This window comes from Aphelocoma coerulescens, chromosome 5 (assembly GCF_041296385.1).
Source record: "Aphelocoma coerulescens isolate FSJ_1873_10779 chromosome 5, UR_Acoe_1.0, whole genome shotgun sequence".
Taxonomy (NCBI): Eukaryota; Metazoa; Chordata; class Aves; order Passeriformes; family Corvidae; genus Aphelocoma; species Aphelocoma coerulescens.
Window position 1 is genome coordinate 56,239,388 of NC_091019.1, and position 20,270 is coordinate 56,259,657.

A 20,270-nucleotide genomic window follows, 5' to 3' on the forward strand; every position below is an offset into this window, starting at 1 on the left:
AAAGTAAACCATGTTTGTTGGTTAACTTTCTGGGGAAAAAAAAATCCTCCCCTTGTGTTCAAGTATATGGTAAAATTAATGTAGATACAGGCTGTGTGAGTAATAAGGGCGAGGTGGGGAGGGCAGGAAATTGCAGTGTGCTCATTAGCATAAGAAGAGGGCTATACTTATACCAAGTGCAAGGAAGGCAGCATGATCAGGTGGGCATTTAGAAAGGTATTTACATTTCCAGCAAAGCATGGCAGAGGCTTTTCCCTAGAACTGCATGTGCCTCTGATGTTCCTTTTGAGGAAACCCATATTCCTTCCTTACCACAGATGAACTCAAACATGCTTGAGAAAAGTCCAAGTCTAAAAATTCAAGAGACTTGGATCAAGCTGCTGACTTACTACCAGCTGTGTGTGCAAAACAAACCACTTTGCTTTCATATGTTCTGAAACAAGGACTCAAGTGAAATGAAGATGTTACCTCGCAGGTTCTTTGAGACACAGGTCACTTTCATCAGAGATCCCTGGGTAATTAGTAAAGTTCCCCTACTGATGCTGCCAAAATAAAGTAATCGTCAGTTGAGGAATACCATGATTATAATGTAAAGTGGAAAATCAGCCTCCTTAGAGGCACTGTGAGCCTGGCAGTTGGTGATGGTGATGGTGTGTCCTGTTTTGTGTACTTTTAGATACACAGTTCATCCTGTTGTGGATCTTGAAAGCTTAGAACTAAGAATATTGATTTATAGTTTCTGAATTGTCACTGAAACTTTAGGAGTGTATTAAAAAAAAAAAAAAAAGAAAAAGCTTTTATTGAACAATATCTGTCTCTTCAAGTGACATTTCCTGTAGAGTGAGATACACTTCAGTGTAAGGAACCCTGAGAATCTGATCAGTATTTGTGTATAAAGTATATCTAGAGTTCTCTTCTGTCAAACCTTACATCTTCTGCACTAGAAACTTTGAATATTACAACCTGTATTTGAAGCTGGATGAAATGGAAGCAGAGAAAACCTGCTATGAGTCTGTACTGGAGTTGCAGTGGAACTGGTCTTTCATTTGCACATCTAACCTTTCCATGGGTTCAATCTGATTTAAAGGAGTTGTTTCCAGTGTACTGGCAATTTTGTGTGCCAGCCCCCACAGATCTACAAGGCCTCCAGCTTGGAAGGCTTGTGCTTCTCTTGCATATATGCAGCAAAGATTGCACACTGCTGAGTCAAAATAAGGTAGCATAGGTATATTTGAAACTCACTTTAATTAACTAAGATTTTCAATCCTTGTTTATAGACATGAAAAAGAACCAGATCCAAAAAACAGTATTTAAAAGGTTGGAGTCAGAAGTAATTAATGCTCAAACTGACTCTATAACCATACATAGCCAACCTACATGAGTGCAGATCCTCAAGAGGTTTGTGTTTAGTAGTTAGCCATTCTTCTGCCTAATATATTGGTACCTTGAGATGTAATAAACACTGTACTGCTAAGAATCATTCACAGTGAGAAGACTTCATTGCAAAACCTGATTCTTTTGAGTCCAAGTTTTAGCATAAAATTGCATGTTTCCACTTCCAGAGGAAGGTGTCCCTGTGCCAGGCTAAATACTGACAACCTCCCACCTCTGCTTCCTGCTGCTCCTTCCACACATAACTCTGTCACAGCAAGCCCCTGCTTGTGACATTGCAGGTCACAGCAGCTCCTTGGTCTGCAAAGGGAATTATTGCTGCATTACGTGAGACGAATCACATTGCTCTGGACAGATCCTCAGTGAAGGAATGTAACAATAAGATGTGTATTAATTTGCTGGACTACTACTTGTGCTGCCTGGCTCAATGAATTTTATGGCTGAATAAAGCATGGACCATCAGTGGATCAATTTTTCATGCTCCTGCATTCACCCCTCTTTCTGAATGGGCCTGGCTACCCCAGTCCTTGGGGATGCCCCAGATGGATCCCCATTCTCCTGGGCGGGAGAATGTGCAAAGCTCACCCAAAGACTTACAGAGCTGCCTTCTTAAAATGTTTGGCCCTTCGAGCTGCCAAGGTCTGTCACCTGTTCTCCTTATTTAAAAGACTTTCTTCTCTGAAGAGCACTGTGGAACGCAAACCTCTATTTCTCTAACCCTGAGGGTTTTCAACCTGGCTTCACTGTCCTGTGGTTTTGCACCTTTCTCCTCTTGTCCTGTTTGTCTAACAAGATTTGTTTCCTTTATGCTGATTACAGAACCCCTTTCTCTCCCTCTGTTACAGGAGCCTTGTACCCTCCGTGCACCCCAGCTCCACAGCTGGTGTGGGCTCACCCTCTAATCCTTGGGCCAACACTGTCCCAGGTGCTGTGGAACTGCATATCATCAGCTAGTAACAAAAAACAGTGGCAAAGGAGCTGGGCAGAGGAGATAGGGCAGAACACAATGAAGTATCATGTGGGAATGGCTTTTCCACACTACACTGGTTTCTACATATAACAAAAAATACCTATTTCCTCCCAGCCTGCCATTTTCCTGTTGTTTCTTTCTTTCTTCTCCTAGCTTCAGGTTATCTCTCTTCATGACCTCTCTGAATCTACTGTGGTTAAAATACAGGGTAATTTTTTTTTTTTACCTGGGTACCAGACTTCTGTAAGTTTAGAAAAATCTAATTCTCTCCAGGCTGTGAATTTACCAGCTATTTAAGATAATGACTCCAGATAGTTTCCTTAAACTGCCAAAAATTCTGTCAGTTTGCATCCTAGAGAATGACTGTCGACAGGGAGGCTGGAAAAGTTTGTGATGGAGCAGTGCAGCTTCTGCACTGGGTCCTGCTGGAGTGCCCCTAGCCTGGCTTGCTGCTCTACTTGGGAGCACATGAAACTTTGGAACTAGCCTTGCACCTGCTGGGGTCATGGGGACAAACATCTGCCAAAATCAGCTTTTGCACACAAGAATTTTTAACAGAAAATTTCTTTAGCAAACTCCTGAGAGAGCCTGGCCCTTCTCTTTGTGGAGTTAACAGCGAAGCTCCTGCATCATTCAGTGGGGCAGGGTGGGTTTTCCATCTATGTAGCACTCAGAGCGTAGGGAGGTAAAGTCTGGCAAGCCTGACAGCTGCAAAATTGTGGTGTTTGGAAAATGGAACTTTACAAATGCTTATTCTCATAATAGAAAATTCTTTCTTTTTCCAATACATTCTGCTTGTTCTCCTGGGCTCTGCAGCCCATTATTGCAAAAGAGGCAAGACTAAAAGCAGAGGCCAAAGTATGCTCAGGAAAGTATTACAAGAATTATATTGCATTTGTGCACTCATGCTTCTCAAGCAAACATGTAAATATATATTTGCTTGCATCTTCTAAGAGAGTAATTCATGACAGGAGCATGCATACGCCATAGGTGATTGTTTGGAATTTTTATTAGACACCAGTCCACATATCGAGGCACTTTCTCAGGCATTACTCAGGAAAAACTCACAGCTTTAACATTGTAATGCTTATATACATTGCTAATCCATAGTACATTGCACAGTGTTTTCCTTTCAGCACAAAAGTTACAATACTTCTGTTGCCATGAGGCTCTACGAAAGTGTGTAAGTTAAGTGCTTTAAAAATGTATTCTTAGTAACTTTTGGACATGCATCTTCAGGTCCACTGTAAGAGACTCAACCTCCTTTGCATCAAAAGAAAAACAGGATTCTGTTTCCAGCCCAGAATTCATTAAACACTTGATCAAATTTCTGTTGGTTTGCATTTGCCATTTCTTCCCGAGTTATTTCTAGAATTTCAGAACTTTTCTGCATTTCTGATAACTCAGGATAGCCATTCCAAACTGAAGGAATTTAAAAAGTTGCTCTTGGACAACAGTTGTCACTAACTGGAGTTACCAGGTTCAGAGAAGGAATTTAGGCTTGTCCAATAAAACCAAGTAAGATCATAGCCAGTGTGTTTGGTTATGAAAAGAAGTTCCATAAAGTATTTAAAGGGTAGTAAAAGGTTCATCTCTTGCCTATACTTTGATAATGTGTTAGTAGACAAGATTTTACTAATTTTTAATTCATTTATTAAAAAGGGCTAGAATGCTTTCTTCTTTTTCTCTCTCAACAACATACACAAAAGCAATATCCCCCAAAGCAGACTTGCACTAGGACATGAGATGGAAAACTTATGTTATAAAACCCATCTCCTTCTGCTTAAAGCAGAGAGATGTGCTGAGAAACTGGTACAATATGACAACATTTTAAACACAGAAGAGACAAGATTTATCTGGCTGGTATACAATATAAAACAAAAATCGAACACCAATGTTATAGTGCTATATTGAAACAAACCACATTAATTAGATGCTTTGAAGTCAAGCCTATGTTTTCTTCAGCTTTTTCATGAATTATTGATCCACTTTCCTCATTAAATGGAATGGCAGGCTCTTGCAGTAAATGGACAAGTGGCTACAACATTTATATAATCAAATATGCTCTGCATCTGGCAATAAAATGTTTGTGTGTAAAACATGCTTTCTGAATTGACATCCCTGCAAAATAGATTTACTAGAACAACCACATTCCTTTTCTTTTGTCTCTAAAGCACAGATTGCCTTGCATCATCATGCAATCCAGTATTCTACTCTGATGGTATTAAGCGAAATATTTTCCAAGAGCCTGTAACGAGCATTGTGCAACAGAACATTTCTTCTCTATAATGAGATGTAAATAAACTGTCTCACTTACCTTATTTTCTCCATTTCTGCCGCAGAGGCCTACAAGAAATCAAATAATAGGAGCAAGTGAATGAAAGAAAACATTCACTCTGCAGATTTATGCATAGTTAAGGCTTTCCGAATGCTTCTCGCCAAGTGGCTACAAAGCGCCGGCGAGCGAGCCCCACATCTGCATTAGCCGAAAATAACGCTGCCAGCTGAAGTGGGGAATAAAGCCGAGCGCAGTGGGAGCCCGGTATACCCACGAGCCATGGGCACTAGAATGACTCAGTTGTAGCGCTGAGGCAGAAAATGGGGAGGGGAAAAAAAAAAAGAAAGAAAAAAAGAAAAAAGAAAAAAGCAAGCAGCAGCAAGTAACAGGTTACTGAGCCTCCTGCGTTTCCGAGGGAAAGTTGAATTGCAGTGCTACCCTCTGTGCGGTGGGCATGGCAGCGGGCTGGGCTGGCGGGGATTGACAGTGACTTCATCACACGTGAATTTGGAGCTCAATTCATCATCTTTCACAGAGCCCGACAGATGGAAGGACACGAGCTTGCCTCCTTAGTGGGAGTTTCGAGTAATCAAATTACTTTCCTCCAGTAATACACTATCTTGACAATTAGCGTCTCAATGCATGGAGGCGTCTCGTTAACCCTTTCGCTGCTGCTGCCCCGCCGGAAGCTCCCCGCCCCAGTGCCTCGCCCGGCCCCTGCCCCGCCGCGCCGGGCTCCCGTTAACCCTTCGCCCGCGGCTCGGCTCTCCCACGGAGAGAGAGGCTCTCCTTGCATCCTCACAGACCTGGCACAGCAGTGGGTGGTCATTTCATTAATCTGCCTGGGCTCTTTTTACCGTAGAGATGCTGTAAATCCCTACTTATCTATAGCATGGAGACTCTAATTTCTCCGGCATTACTTATATCAAAAGCATACTCTTGTTAACCCTTTGGTTTCTTTTTCATCATTATCTCACACAGATCCCTAAGAGCTGCTCCCATTTCATTTCAGCAAGCACTGGGACAGAATCTCATCAATTCTCCCGGTCCCGCTTTATTGTAACTAAGGAATGAGCACTCAGAGCAATCCTGCCATCTCTAGAGCCAGAATCTCTTATTTATAGAGAAAGCACTGGCCATTAATCATGAGCACTTTAAACCTTATTGATTAATGGCTAACAATCATATTTGAGTATGAAATAAATTAAAGATTAAAAATAGAGAAATATAAATTTAATCAGTTGACCAGCAAGAAATTTGTCAAACTGCTTAATAACACATCCCAAATGACAAATTGTTGGTTCTTCACTGGGTCACTTGTCTTCCGTTTTTCTCATTTACTTTTGATTTGCCCATTAGATAAGTTGTCAGTCAGGCTGGTGTTTGCACAGTAATTTCGATGACAAACATTAAGGATTTTAGGCATCCACCATAACTTGGCAGGCAGGAAGCCAGCTGCAGGAAAAACCCTCCTCAGTTTCTCGGTAACATATGTAATATATGTTTACATGGTCCTTGCAATGTCTGCTGGAACCACAAGGTTGCCTGGGGAAAATCTCAGACCTTGAGTTTCAAAATGTAACCTAAAGACCCATAATTGCTTTCTCTAATTTGTGTCTATCCATTGAATCATGCTGTCATATGCAGGAAAGAGATTCAACATTGCTGATTAGAAAATGAACCACAGGGGCTTTCTCCCTGGGCATTAGAAGCTGCTGGCAGACCCATGGGCTTGACAGTTTGGCTCTCCAGACATGAACCCTCCAACACTGCCCTGATCATGATCATTCCTTTAATGTTGGGGAGACAACATAGTTTCTCTCCAGGGTTACTTACTATTTCCTTGCCTTGAACTCTGGGAGCCACCACGAAGGCAGAGTACTTAGAATATCTGATTTTAGAGCTTCTGTTTTGGCAATATCTGCAGACATAAAGGGAAGCTACCTGGCCTTGTTTTTGCCTAGTGCTTTGAATAATGCTGCACTCTTGGGGTCACTGTGGGGGTTGCTTTGTGTGATTAAATCAAAGTATTGAGAAGAGGAGCTGCAGACTGATGTTTTGGTGATACTCATCTGTGAATGCAGGTGAGTCATTGGCTGCCAATCCTGACAGGAAATTAGTAAGGGGAAGAAAAGCACAGAAAATGCCTAACACCAATTCAAACAAGAAAACTAAACCAAGCTTCAATTACTTTTTTTTTTTCCTGGTAGGGCTGGGTTTTTTACCTCCTCACAGTAAAAGCTCTTTGTTTCATGTAATATTGCCAATTTTCCTTTGAACTGTTGAGGATGTTCTCCTCTGCCTTTCCCTGGCAGGATATGCAGTAAAGAGACAGCTCCTCTCTGATGTGGAAGCTGTGGGTTCAGATCAATCCTCCTCGAGGAGGACGCTCTGCCCCAGGTCAGGGGCCTCTCTGGGCTGCAGCACTGCAATTCTCTATTATGTCTTTTGATGGGGATCCACTTCCAGTAAATAAATAAGAGCACAGGACAGGACTAGAGCCTCTGTGTTCTCCAGCAGATTGCCCTAGCTTTCAGCCTAGGGAGTCAAATGAGTGTATAGAAACTAGAAATGGTGGAAACAAAGACAGGAGCATCTGTAGAAATATAGCTTTCATCTCAAGCAGTTTATTTTCTCAGACAGTTGTGTCCCTTAGAAAGGTCCATTTTATCATATTTTTTTTCCTTCTTCTTCTTCTTCTGTTTCTTCCTCCTCTCCCGTTTTATTTTTTTTTTTTTAATTTTTTTTCTTTTATCCACCCAAAAAAGCCTTAGCAACTCACAACTATTTTAAAAGTCTGTGGTTTTCTGAAACAGCTCTGTTATCACAAGGTGACATTTTTACTAAGGCAAAATTGCTGTTCCTAGCCGGATCCCTGCCATTGATTTAGCCTGTAGAAGTTTGGAGGTTGCATCATCCTCCCACTGCACTCTATGAAGGCTCCTATTTGAAATATCTTACTGAATTGAGTTTAAAATATATTCTAAACAGCTCTGAATTGGCCACTTTAAGGACAAATCTTGTCCTTAAAGTCTTGTGGGACCTATTTCAAGCAGATAGACTGAAGTAAAAGTTGGTATAAGAATGTCCTTAATGGTAAGTCATCCATAAATTGTTGCTTGCTAGTGTGTTGATTCATTTCAAGTGATTCTGGATGCCTAAACTGAGCAGTGATTGAAGATGTGTGTTTAAATTAAGATCAGTAATTACCTTTAATTACAAAAATATCAGATGTGATTTATTTACATGGGGCTTTTTTTTTAAACAATATCAATGCTGTATGACTAAAGAATTTATTTAATTGGCCTAAAAATAACAACTTTTTCTTTTTATAAAAAGTTTGGTCTTAGTAATTCAATAGCCTACATTTCCATACACAGTCTCTTTATTTAAAATACTGAGACAGGTTTGAAGATTTTGATTTTTACAGAAATACTTGGTGTGGCAACTCTGCCTAGAAGCACTTTTGGGCAATGCCTAATAATATTGGTAGAAACCTGATTTTTTTTCAAGTATTTGAAGGAAGCAAGTGTGATACACTGAACAACTGCCAAGACTCTCCTTTTTTGGAAGTGTTAAACATTTAAAGCTCCACTTTGGAGCTATTCTAGATTGCAAGTTGATATTCTTTGATATTCTTTGAGAACAAAGTCATTTGCTGGCTTGAATGAAAGCATGGATGCTGTTAATGGAAACCCCAGGAAATTTTACTGTGCTTTTTTCCCTCTTTACAATATGGTTATTGCCTTTTTGACAGCGTGACAACTTCTGGGTTGTTTTCAAGTTAGCAGAGTGAATAAAGGATACTGTGATCCCCTAATTTTTTATCTTTCCATGTTTCATTAATGAGTCAAACAACCTCAAGACAATGGCAGAATATTCTTAGTCATTGACATACATAAAACTTAGTATAGTGATCCAATTCTTTGGGTTTTTTATATAATCAGTGTCCATAGTATTGATTAGTGAACCTAAACATTTTTTTATGAAAAAGTCATGCTGATGGTTTATCTACCACTATTCAGTTCACAGTGTGTTTGTATTTTATTTCCTTTATGACCACTTTTTGAGGGATAAGCAATCATAAGATTTCAGATCTTTAAGATGTCTAATGAAATTTCCTTCCCCTATGATCTTAATTTTCATCCTTCTGCATCTTCCCAATGTGTGTGTGAAAAAGAAGGAGTACCCTGAAGGTGAATTTTTTATTTCATTTGTTATCTTTTGTTTTCTTGGAAAGAGCTGTTTCATTTCAGAGGGAGAGACAGGACCCAGACTGGCTCAGTGCTCACCAAGTCTTCCCACTGTGTTCAGTCACTTTGGAGCGGCATGTTGGCTTGTTGCTACCAAATGTACCAGAAAAGAAAGTGTAGCAGGAAGTTACTGCCACTAATTTATTCTGACTGTTTACTCAGACTTGTTTATTTTTGTGGAAGTTACTTTTATTTCTTTGTTGAGGAAACCTGTAAATGAGAGCTCAATCACAACTAAAGTTTTCTGGACTTCTGGCACATCTGTAAACTGCCACTTGTTTTCAATCCAACTACCTTACTTCAACATCCTTTTGTGCTCGCTGTTGTACTAAAGTTTTGTTGATAGAAACCACTGTGGTCTTTTTCCTTTCTTTTCCCACAGAGTACAAGAGTTAAAGATTTGATTTAATAAAAATTAGACTATGTAATTGAATAGGATCAATCTTTAATTAGACCTTAATCAATTTTTAGAGATTTCTTTTATCAGCTTTAAAGTACCGCTCAGGAAATGCCTGAAGAAAGACTAAAGTTTAATCTATAGAAACTTTAAAAAAGCTGGAGGAAGTGTTCATTTGAATTTGATTGTATCGAATGTATCTGATAGATGTTTACAAAAGAAGAATCATCTTTCTGTAAAACTCTTGCCTGAAATTTCATGGAGATATATAGAAAATTGGGTCCATGTCTCCACAGTTGCCTATGTAGTAGATATTTTGCTCAGAAAGCATGTTCTCCAGCCATACCTCCACACCACGGGCCATGAAATACTTCCACTATGCTCAGACCATCTGAAGACAGTTCAGATACGAAAGGTGAAGAGATTTAACACTGAGGGAAGAAGGCAGAAGCTGCCAAGACTAACAGCCTTTATCCTTTCCATACTAATGAACTTGTTGGGGCCACTGAAGATTTTCTCTTGGGAAAAGGAACATCACATATATTAAAAAGAATGGGAGGGTTCCATTAAGCTGTGGAGGGTTTGCATGTTGGACATGAGGAAAAGCATTTGTCAACCAGTTTACATGTAAACAACCACAAGTAAGTCATAGCAAATCTCTTAACTCCCCCAAGAGTAGCATTGCACTTTCCCAGCATTCCCTCCCTATCTGGGACAAATTGCCCATGTTTCTTAGGGTAACAGAAGAAATCCTCCACAGCAAAATTAAGTTACAAATGAAAACTCAGATATTTGGGACTAACTGCATACAGCAAAGATATGGCATAAATGGACCCAACTCAGTAAACAAAAACATAAATTGTCTTTTTAATTCTTAGAGCAGATGTCTAAGTTCAATGCCCAGAATTTTTACACTGCACCAGAACACCTGTACTCTGTCATGCAATGTCCATAAGGCCGTTGGGATCCATCTTGAAACAGTTAGATTTATTTTTACTCTGTTTTTCTGAACACTACTAAACTGATTGAAATCAGAGGGTGATTTTAACCATGTTAAATTTTGTATGACCAATTCTCTCTTTGATCTTGTACCAATTTTATGTTTAAAGCTTATTACTCCCGCCCTGTTTTACATTTCCATACACATTTATGAAGAGAAGATTTATCTGAGAAGGAAAACAAGATGTGCTTCTCTGACTGCTCTCAGAAGATTGTACTCCTTTTCATCTGTCATTTCAGTATTCCTTCTCTGGATCTGCTCCAAATTACCTTAAATCTGATTTGAAAATGGGTGATCAGAATAAACATCATGCACAAAGCACCTTGGCAGTACCTTGTATGGTAAATGTATGCTTCAGTGACTCTAAAGAAAATATATCTGCCATGCATCTTAGGCTTGTCTCAGATTTCTTGTGGTTCTCTCTCAGTGGAGGCTCACACCTGTTTCACAGTCTAACAACACACCTGGATCTCTGTTTCTCTGCTGCTGCCAAATGATGAGCTACACAACATAAAGTCTTCGTGGGGATATGTTGTGTTAAAGTTCATCAGTTTCCGTTATTCTGCTTATAAATAAACCAGTTCTTATATGAGCTTCCTAATTGTTGTCAATATGTCAAAATGCCTATATTATTTAGGCGAACAGTTTATTGGCTCAAAGTCACTAACAAGTATTAGCAAAAAAATGTTTCCAAACCTTCTTTGAAAGTTCCAATAATCCCTTTCCAACCTGACAGACTTCAATTTTAACATTTACATAGGGTTTTTGTTCTGATTAATAATCTTGAATTACTCTCCATTTTATGTTTTAGAGGGTAATTCTCAACTGAGCACTTTATGAACTACTTTGTGCAAATCTAGATAGATCACGACTTGTTCCCTGAGTATGAAATTGCTTCTCTTAACAAAAAGTTACTTTTGCAAGAACTGTCATGATTTATGCCACTTTTCCTCATCCTTGATTGCTCAGCTTGCTTGACCATGAAGCCTTTGCTTCGCTTCACGTTACATTTTCTCTTTACCACTTAGGATATATTTGTACCATTGCACACAGAGAAAAGCTTTTCTTCTGAGCTTGCCTATTCATGTGTCAACTGAGCAAGATTTTGGGCTGGGGATTACTGCAGGATTCCTGACACCAGCAGAGTGAATAGTCTTAGCTTGAATCTGCCTTAATTATGATAGTTTCTGTTAAACCTTCCTCATCCTTACTCAGATATCCTCCAATTATTCCCTGTTCACTATCATTCATACTGAAAGATGAGGCAGAGAATCTCTTTTATAACTGGACAACATCTAAGTTATCCTGAACTTCTGTCTGACTTTCAATATACACTAGGTCTTCCTTTTATTTTTTTTAGTTTGTCTGTCTGTGTGGTTGAAGACCTTTTCAGCACTAGTGTTTTAAAAATCATTAGCAAGGTCTGACATCACTGAATTTTTGGCTGAAACAGACTGGGGAATAATCATAACAGAAATAAGATAAAAAGAAATAATGGGATTTTTTTCTCAAAACAGACATTTAAATTCTTCATGACACATCCTGCATGTGTGAACATGTATCAAATAGCAACAAATTAAATTGAAACTGTAACCTACAGGCTTTTTTTTTTGCATGGTTGGGAAAACATAACATTCTCAAGCTGTTTTATTTGCTAATATTTTAGAATCTTTGTTTTGCTTCCTTAGTTTCTTTTTCACTCTGTAAAGTCTCAAAGCCACATTCCCAACAGGGGCAAATTAGCAGAGCTCCAGTGAAGTGAATTCTTGTTGATTTATATCACTAGAGGTTCTGCTTTTAAGTGGCTGTTTCAATGAGTCAAGCTGATTTCTGTCATAACCATTACCCCCAAGTACCATGAATGCTGTAGTTTCTCTCAGAAAAGGGTCCCAAAAGAACCTACACCTCTTCTCCATGTCACTGGGCAAACCATCCAGTGAAACCTGAACAAAGATCATTGAAAACAGGGGGCTTCCTGTCTTAAAATGATAGTTCAGACTCCACTTGAATTGTTCAGTGTATTTTTGCTCAATCTGATTGCTTGAACCTGTGCCTGCAACTATTGTGATTAAATGCTTGGTTTTTATGAAAATGGTCCTTGTAGTCATCAGCAGAGATGAGGATCCATAGTGCTAGGAGCTGTACAAACTTTTCAAGTGAAAAGAAAAACTGTTCCCAGATGACCTGACCAACTAAAATAGGGACAGATATGTACAGTATTTTTTTTTCTTTATGGTGCAGAGATACAGCAGCATGTGTGACAATGGATTGATGAACTATTTTCTCTAGAGTTGTTCAGCATCCTATCATGCCATAACATTACAAAAGGTTAGAATAGTGAGGTGAAGCCCCACTGCTTGCCCAGCCAACCCTCTGTACATTTCAGTTCCATCCAGTGAGATCCCACCAGTGACAGTGTAACTAAATACTTTAAGTGAGAGGAGTACTAAATACTTTAAGTGAGGAGCCAGAGGAAAATGCAATCTAGTTGACTAAATGGACTCTATGTCTCCTAAACTACCAACTGGACATTGCCAGTACACATATGTGGCTGTCTCTAATACAGACATTGATAACTGCAATTACAGACACAATATTAAAGCATTTAGCTACAACAATTGTCATTTAAAAAGCTCCTGTTTGTCAATAGATAATATAAAGTGGTATCTGGGATAGTGAGGAGTAACTGCAATATCCTGGAGCACTGACTCCTGACTGGTTAGGTATGGATTTGTACTGAGTGGGACCAAAGCCTGGGTTGTCATGACCCAGGATGGCATATGAATTCTAACGTAGCTGCTCCCATGAATTTCTGTGCTTGCAGCTTTGTATCTCTACATATGTCCCTACATAATGAGGATGTTTTGTTCATGAATGTTGAAGATGGGAAGTGGGAGAGAGAGATGAGAGGGGGAGCAGAACTGTAAAATTCATACATCCTACACTTGGAGAACTCTGTTTGTTACAAAACATGTATTTTATGCTCTAACTGCTTCTATACCTATCTAGGTGATAAAAGTAATCACATGAGGCCCTGTTAAATAAAACTTCACCTCTAATTCTTGTTGTGGTCCCTAGTTTTGTGCCCTGTGTTTAGAACCACCCCTAAAGGAAAGGTTCAGAGGAAGGCAGCCAGAATCCTAGGACAGCCAAACAACATCCCAGCAAAACCAAGACTGCAATGGATGAAGATATTTGTTTTCAAACAGGGTGAAGATTGCTGTAAAGAGAATGGAAATCTACCATTTTTCCTGTTCAGTGTAGATTGAATAGGAAATAATAGATTCAATGTGAAGACAAAAAATGTAGAGAAAGTGTTAGAGGGATTATTTTAATCACAGAGGTAGTTATATACTGAGGGGATTTCCCATAATAGCATGTCCCATAAAGATTGGAAGGATTTACATACAACTTTCCTTGCCTGGGGCAGGAGGACAGACCTTTAATGGTCTTCATGACTCTTCTGAGTCCACGAACAAAGGACAATATAAATCAGTGTAAATATTTCTTAAAACAAACGGAATTTTCTCTCTGCTTTACTGCCTTCAGCATGAATCAGTTCCCAAGGCACCACTGCTTCCCTGAGACCCATACACTGGGGACTTGAAAAGGTGTCCTAAAAGTAGGACATTTGTGTTCATGACGTTTGTCTCTTGTGAACTTGTCTACGGACAGGGAAGACTAAACTAAACAAAGTGCACCAATACACCCAGTCAATATCACAGACATTTCCTTCAAAAGAAAGGCAAACTTCAAAGCTTTCACTTCTCCTGTCACAGCACTGGTGGAAAACAGTATCTGCTAATTGATTTGCCTTATTTTTCATCCTGCTTCCAACCAACGGGAGTGGGGCTTCAAAGTCATACCAGTGGTGCTACATCTATTTCTGGAACAATGGTATTTCCAGGGAATAAAAAGCCATGGCCTGTGATAGATCATTTGGATTTTTGCCTGAAATTGTTTAAGAGAACTTTACTTAAGCAATAAAAGAATGAGGCCAGAGAATAATGCTGAGGAGATCTTTGATCTTCCTCCTTCAAACCAGTCTCTTCACCAAAGGCATAGGATCTTCCCAAAAGATTAAAAACATCTCCCCAAACCCAGAGCAGACTAGGAGGGAATTAGGATGTTACTTGAATGAAAATAACTTGTTCTAGTCACCACTTTGACTCATGTGCCAGGAAAGTATAAATATGGGGAAGCAAAGAGGAGATCATATTCCTAGAAGTGCTGTTGGTTGATGCTGCTTTTCTTTTTACCACTGTAAAACTTGTACATTTGTTCCCTCAGTTGCCTTAGGGTATCTGCAAATTATGCATCTGTAAGACAGGTGTGTCTCAGTTCTCTGTTAAATTATAGTGTCTGCTGTCCACATGGAGGTCAAGAGATAATGAGGCATCACCATATATTTTTAATATATATCTATATTATATGTAGATGTATTAATATATCTAAGCTCACTTAGAGCTTTAAGACTGTGAATATTAATTACCATCAAATTAATCTGCTAGGTAAGATAGGGTTTAGAGAAGTACCTGTTCTAAAGAAAGCTCAAGTTCCTTAAGGGAGTTCCAAGGCCAAGCAGTGATGTTAAGAGGCAGAAGAGACTTGAACTTTGCTCTCCCCAAGTCTTTAACTAATTTGCTAACTACTTAATCTGTCTCTTCACTACTTTTTAGGCAAGGTATGAAAGTAAGTAAAGCTCCTCTTGCCAGCTCCTCTCTGCACTCCTGCATGAGAGCCAGCCATGCTCTCACTCCAGTATTCTCTAGGAAATATTTCCTAAGCTGTAGTGATTTTTGTTTCTGCAAAGCCACAATATTACTGGTGTGTGTCAGCATTGCTGAGTCCACTGGTGTCATTGTAATAATTTTAAGTTTAATATAAGGGGACTTCTATGCTGGACTTGGATGGTGTCTTTAATTGCTACAGGGTCATCAGAGGTCTTTTTATTTTCACTGCACTGTGCATTAGCATTTTTCTCAGGGGTTCTTTTCTGGGAGTTTAAAGAAGTCTGTTCTTACTCCTACACAAAACGTGGAGTTGCTAGGCTTTACTGTGGAGATATTAAATCAGACTCTGGAGATTCCTTTGTTGAAAGGGAAGCTGTATTGTTAAAATTACATCTGGCTTTTGCACGTGTCACATTTCATGGGAGCATTGAGCCTGTATTATCTAGTGGCTTTGCCTGCAGTCTTTCTTCACACAGTGCTATTTTTAGATTTTCATACTGTTGGAATTCAATAGTCTAGTTGTCAAGGCAAGCACGAGAAGATAGTTAAGGTTGAATTTGTCAATGATTCAGCCATGTTCGTTGCTACTATTACTATATAATCTTACCATAGTGGGGGACAAATACCACATTTAGGACATGTAATTGCATGGAACTGTCAGGTTTTAGATTGAAATTATAAAGTGCTTAAATATAATTACAGTCCAGGTTTGAATCATTACAGAGTAGAAGGTTATCAGAAGACTCTGGGGGAAGCTATAATTTTTCTGAAAGGAATGGCAGTCAACCACACTGTGACTTCAGCTAGCATTTTACCCTTTTTCCTCTCTCCTGCCCCTTTTTACACTATGGGCACTTTCATATACCCTTACAGACACATGAAGGAGAAAAGAGTTTGGCCATGGTGTTAGATGAGGACAGTGAAAGATCTGAGCATTATTCTGTCCTGATGCATGATAAGAAATGAAGGCATTTGCAGTTAAATAGAATCAGGATCAAAATCCATAAAAAGGCTGGCTCCAGTCACCTACAGATTGGGGTTTAATATTGTGATGTTACACTGAATAACTTAAAAGCTATGAATGAGAAAATAGACATTATTCTTCATAGGTGAATAACTTTGTAACATATACCTATTTAAACTGTACTAAAGGCAGTGATCCAGTAGAGCATAAAACCGATACAGAGCTCTGATCACAAGTGTTATTTCATTGAAAATAGCATGCTCTTGTGCTTAGCAGAGCTCCTGGGTCATAAAGAATACAGAATTTTAAAGATTACCAAATTATAGACCTCAGTGATTTCCGAGATCCTTACTATGCCCTCTCGGTCACTGCAATAAAACCACTCTGATTTAGCAGATATGGGATATTTCCTTTAATTTAGTTAAAATTAAGAGATGGAGTCAATGCTGCAAAAACTCCACTGTGGCACTCCTACCTCTAAGTGCACATACTCTGGGATGTCTAGGTGCCAGGGAGACCAATGCACTTCTGTTGCTGTAGCTGTAGCCTGGGAGCTCCCAGAGGCACAGGTGGTAAAGGAGGCAGTTTGAGGTTGCTCAGGGTGCAGATGGTCTGCCTGTAAGGCAATGGAAATGGTAGGTCTGGGGATGGCCAAACTCTCCCTCTGAACTGACTTAAATGAGCTCAGCTTTTTCTGTGGTGGGAAAAACTTATCAGCACACTGAAAACAAGTTTCTAGATATCAGATACCCAAGGTACTATTGATTAAAAAAGGATTTAATGGTGCTGTATTATAGATACAAGATAAAATACCTACTTGGAGAAATCCAAGAACTCCTGAATTTTCCTGTTGTACAAACTTTAGTTTAAATCAAAATTTTTAAACACTAAGCCATAACTTCAGTTGTTTGAGTGCTGTCTGGCAGGAAAACCTGATTATTGCCAGTTTGCTCTTCACAGTGTGGAAGATTTGCAGGATGAAACAGCAGTCTCCTAGCAACCACAGATCCTCTAAGAATCTTCTCTTTGATAGTTCTTAAAATATGTTAATGCCACTAGATATTGCAAAATAAAACATTGGGATCCACACCTAATGAAAGGAGAAATTTTGACTTATATCTTCAGTCCAGAATAACAGCGCACTAGTCAGCAACTGTAGCACAGTTCTGACAGTGACTCAACCCAGTTTGAGTTGCTAACCATTTTTGTTTTGTTTAATTAGATCTGCATTGCTAAATCCCAGTAGTGCAAATGCTTATACTCATAATTGTGTATATGAGTAGTCCCAGTGAACTTCATGTGACTATTTATGTGCTTAATTACTTGCTGGACTGAAGATTTACAGTCTGAATTTTAGTGGGCAATATTTTAAAGACCTGATCCTCTCTCTTCCCCTGGTTATCTACAGGTATGTTATTAGGAGATTATTCTCTGACAATTTTTCATACACATGCTGAGAAACAGAGAATTTAAATCTTGAAAGCAAAGTTCAAAGATCATATTCTTATGGGAGATTTTGATTCAGCAATTACCTTGTCCTCAGAGCATCTACAGAGTGCCTCACCCTTCCAAAGTGCAGTAAACCTTTCTGGGTGAGGCCCTGAGAGCGGGAGAGAAATAAGAAAAGGAGTAAGCATGTTAATCAATTCAAATGCCTACTATGAGGGACAGCTGCAGTGGTGTGCCAGCAGACATCAAAAGGGATACACAGATGTAAGCCAGCGCAGGATGCAAGACTCTGCATTTAATGTAGAATCCCAAAGGATTTATTCATGCTGCTGCATTGCTATTTTTAATGAATGGAGCAGGAAGGACCATAGTGCCAGGCAGAATTTATTGTAAGGGACTGAAATTCCTATTTCTGAAAAATAAGGAGGAGAGTTCACAAATGCTTTTTGTCCCCCTTCAACCATGCCTTCCTGAAGAGACAAAAGAATTGAACAAAGAACAAACTGTATGAAATAACTTCTCAGAAATCTTGGAATTAGCAAAAATGCATCTTCCCATATGGAGCTGAGCTGTAAAGAACACATGCATTCTAAGTCTCTGTAGGGCAGTTGATAGACAAAGCGTAGCATTTCTCATCCATTTCTACTGATTATTGTTTAAGTGCCACAGAATCTCATTAGTTTTGTCTTTATTATGTTCATTATAGAGGCTTCACAGAGAGGAAAAAGGCTTCCCCTTATCCATTTCTCTTACAGCCAAAGGACAACTGACCATTTGTGGTCAGATATTGTGGTCAATATCTGCTTGGCTTATTTTAGAGTGAAAAAAGGGTTGATAGAACAGAAGTGAAGCATATGAGAGGCAGTGTCTGTCTCCTCCAGAGCAGCCCCGCCTGAGCTCTTGAGTGCACGAAGAAGGGAACTTTCCTTCTATTTAAAGCATTTCTATTTGTAGCATATTGAAAAGAGCTGCTGCTAATTTCTATGCATGTAATCAGTAAGCAAAGCTACAGCAGAGTGGAGGGGGATTCTCCAGGTAATGAAAATCTCTGTAACTGAGGACTATGGCCTTCTTTTGAGTAATTTTAAACAGGTATTTCTAGATCTTCTAGATTTCTTAAACTGCTAAGAAATATTGCAGATATCAGATTGTGTCCTTGTATGGAGCTCTGACATTCAGAATCTTTTTAGAAGTTACTGCAAATGCAAGGAAATTTCTTTCTGTGAGTTCTCTGGTGTGTGCTGTCTAGAGATACAGCCACTCAGATGATTCCTGCAATGGTCCAAAAGGAAAGTTTTTTACAAAATTTATTTATTTATAAGTGAGATTATAAGTGAAAAACCAATATTGTAAACAGGCCTAAAATGTTTCCCTCTTTTTATCCTACCCCTTAGCTAGCAAAAACTGGTGATGGAATTTCATGACTGTAAAGACATATCTTTTTTCTCTATTCAACAGGACTATGTTTCTTTATGGCTGCATCATTATTTAGCACAATAGTACATCTTGTCCCTACATTAGGGAAGTTTGTTTTCTTGTTATAAGGCAGACACATTATGCAAACTGTCCTGTTTTGTGACCCCATATGATTTCTGAGACACAGACCATATGTGAAGCAGTGCTGTTGACCAAGGCCAGTCAGTCACCTATTTACATCCCAGGTGGCTGCTGTTGAGACTAGAAAAAGGGACTGAAACATAAGGAGAGCCTATCAAAAGGCTATAGAGAGAAGAAGAATGGAGAGGTATCAAATAATGACAACCTACACCTGCAAAGTTGTCTAAATAAATTTTTAAGAGAAGTATTATTGCATTAAAAATGTGTCTTCCAGTGCTTTGCTAGGCTAATGGTTTTCTGATGAATACCTGACAAAGAGGTGGGGAAAAGAGGCTCTGGCTTTTTCCAAACTCCAGAGACATTACAGAACTGTTTTCTTTCTCAAGAGGTCAACAGAAAGCCAACTAATTCTAAGTGCTTGTAGAAGAAATGCTTTTAATATAGGCCAGGGAAGGTTCTCCCTTACCAAGTGGCAATGGAATAGCAACTGAGCAGGACCACATCAAAGTGACTTCAGCCAGAGTGTCTCTGTTAATTATTTCAAAAATTCTTCTGGATAGATACAAATGGAAAGAGCGTGGGAGTCGAGGATTTTGCTCTGCTGGCACCAGAACTGCTGTTTTGAGGGTAGGTTTTCTTTAGCTGTTATTATTTCAAAGGAGCTAGGCATCTTTTGAACTGTGTTATGCCCATCACTGCTATAGGAAAATGGCAGGTTTGGGCACCAGAAAGACAAATTCATAGGGATGAACAAGAGCTGTCACTTGCAAAGACTCAAGGATATTGCACAGGCTTGGATAAACAAACATCTAAATGGGACCCTAAGAAATTAATGAACAGTGCTTTATGAATAGTGTCACCACATGCTGGCTTTCCAGTCAAGGTTGAATGAAGACATAGTGACATCTTTTAAGAAGTCAACTATTTTAGTTGGGAGATTGTGATTCAAGCAGCAAAGAAACCTCATTAGAAACCTTGATTCAATTCCTTCATCTACTTCAAATTTCCTTTCCAGTAAGTTTCTTGACCCCTACTATTGCCAAGATAAATAACTACACTCATATGTGGAGGTTTAGGATCTAAATCTCCATCTATCCTACAGTTTACACTTTACAAGCACTTCAAATATCACTGCTTCTTCCTGTATATTTATGTCACAATCATACAGTGACAATTGCAATCATAATTTTATTTTAGTTAGGAAAGCTGTATTATTACTGCACTGATTTCATAAAAAAGACAAGGATAATACAAGTAATAAAGATTCAACTAGTTAA

At 39.1% G+C, this 20,270-nt stretch overlaps 1 protein-coding gene across 3 annotated transcripts in view; it reads right to left on the minus strand.

The window, feature by feature from the left end:
• The window catches only part of BEGAIN (brain enriched guanylate kinase associated), a 148,709-nt gene that overhangs the window by 108,533 nt on the left and 19,906 nt on the right, over nucleotides 1-20,270 (minus strand). For 2 of the 3 annotated variants that reach the window (XM_069018275.1, XM_069018274.1), the window contains exon 1: nucleotides 4,680-4,991. In XM_069018275.1, the coding sequence (XP_068874376.1) occupies nucleotides 4,680-4,693 (14 nt within the window). In that variant the 5' untranslated portion in view covers nucleotides 4,694-4,991. Of the gene's footprint in view, nucleotides 1-4,679; nucleotides 4,992-20,270 lie in introns of those variants that run through there. The other variant, XM_069018273.1, reaches the window with a different exon arrangement.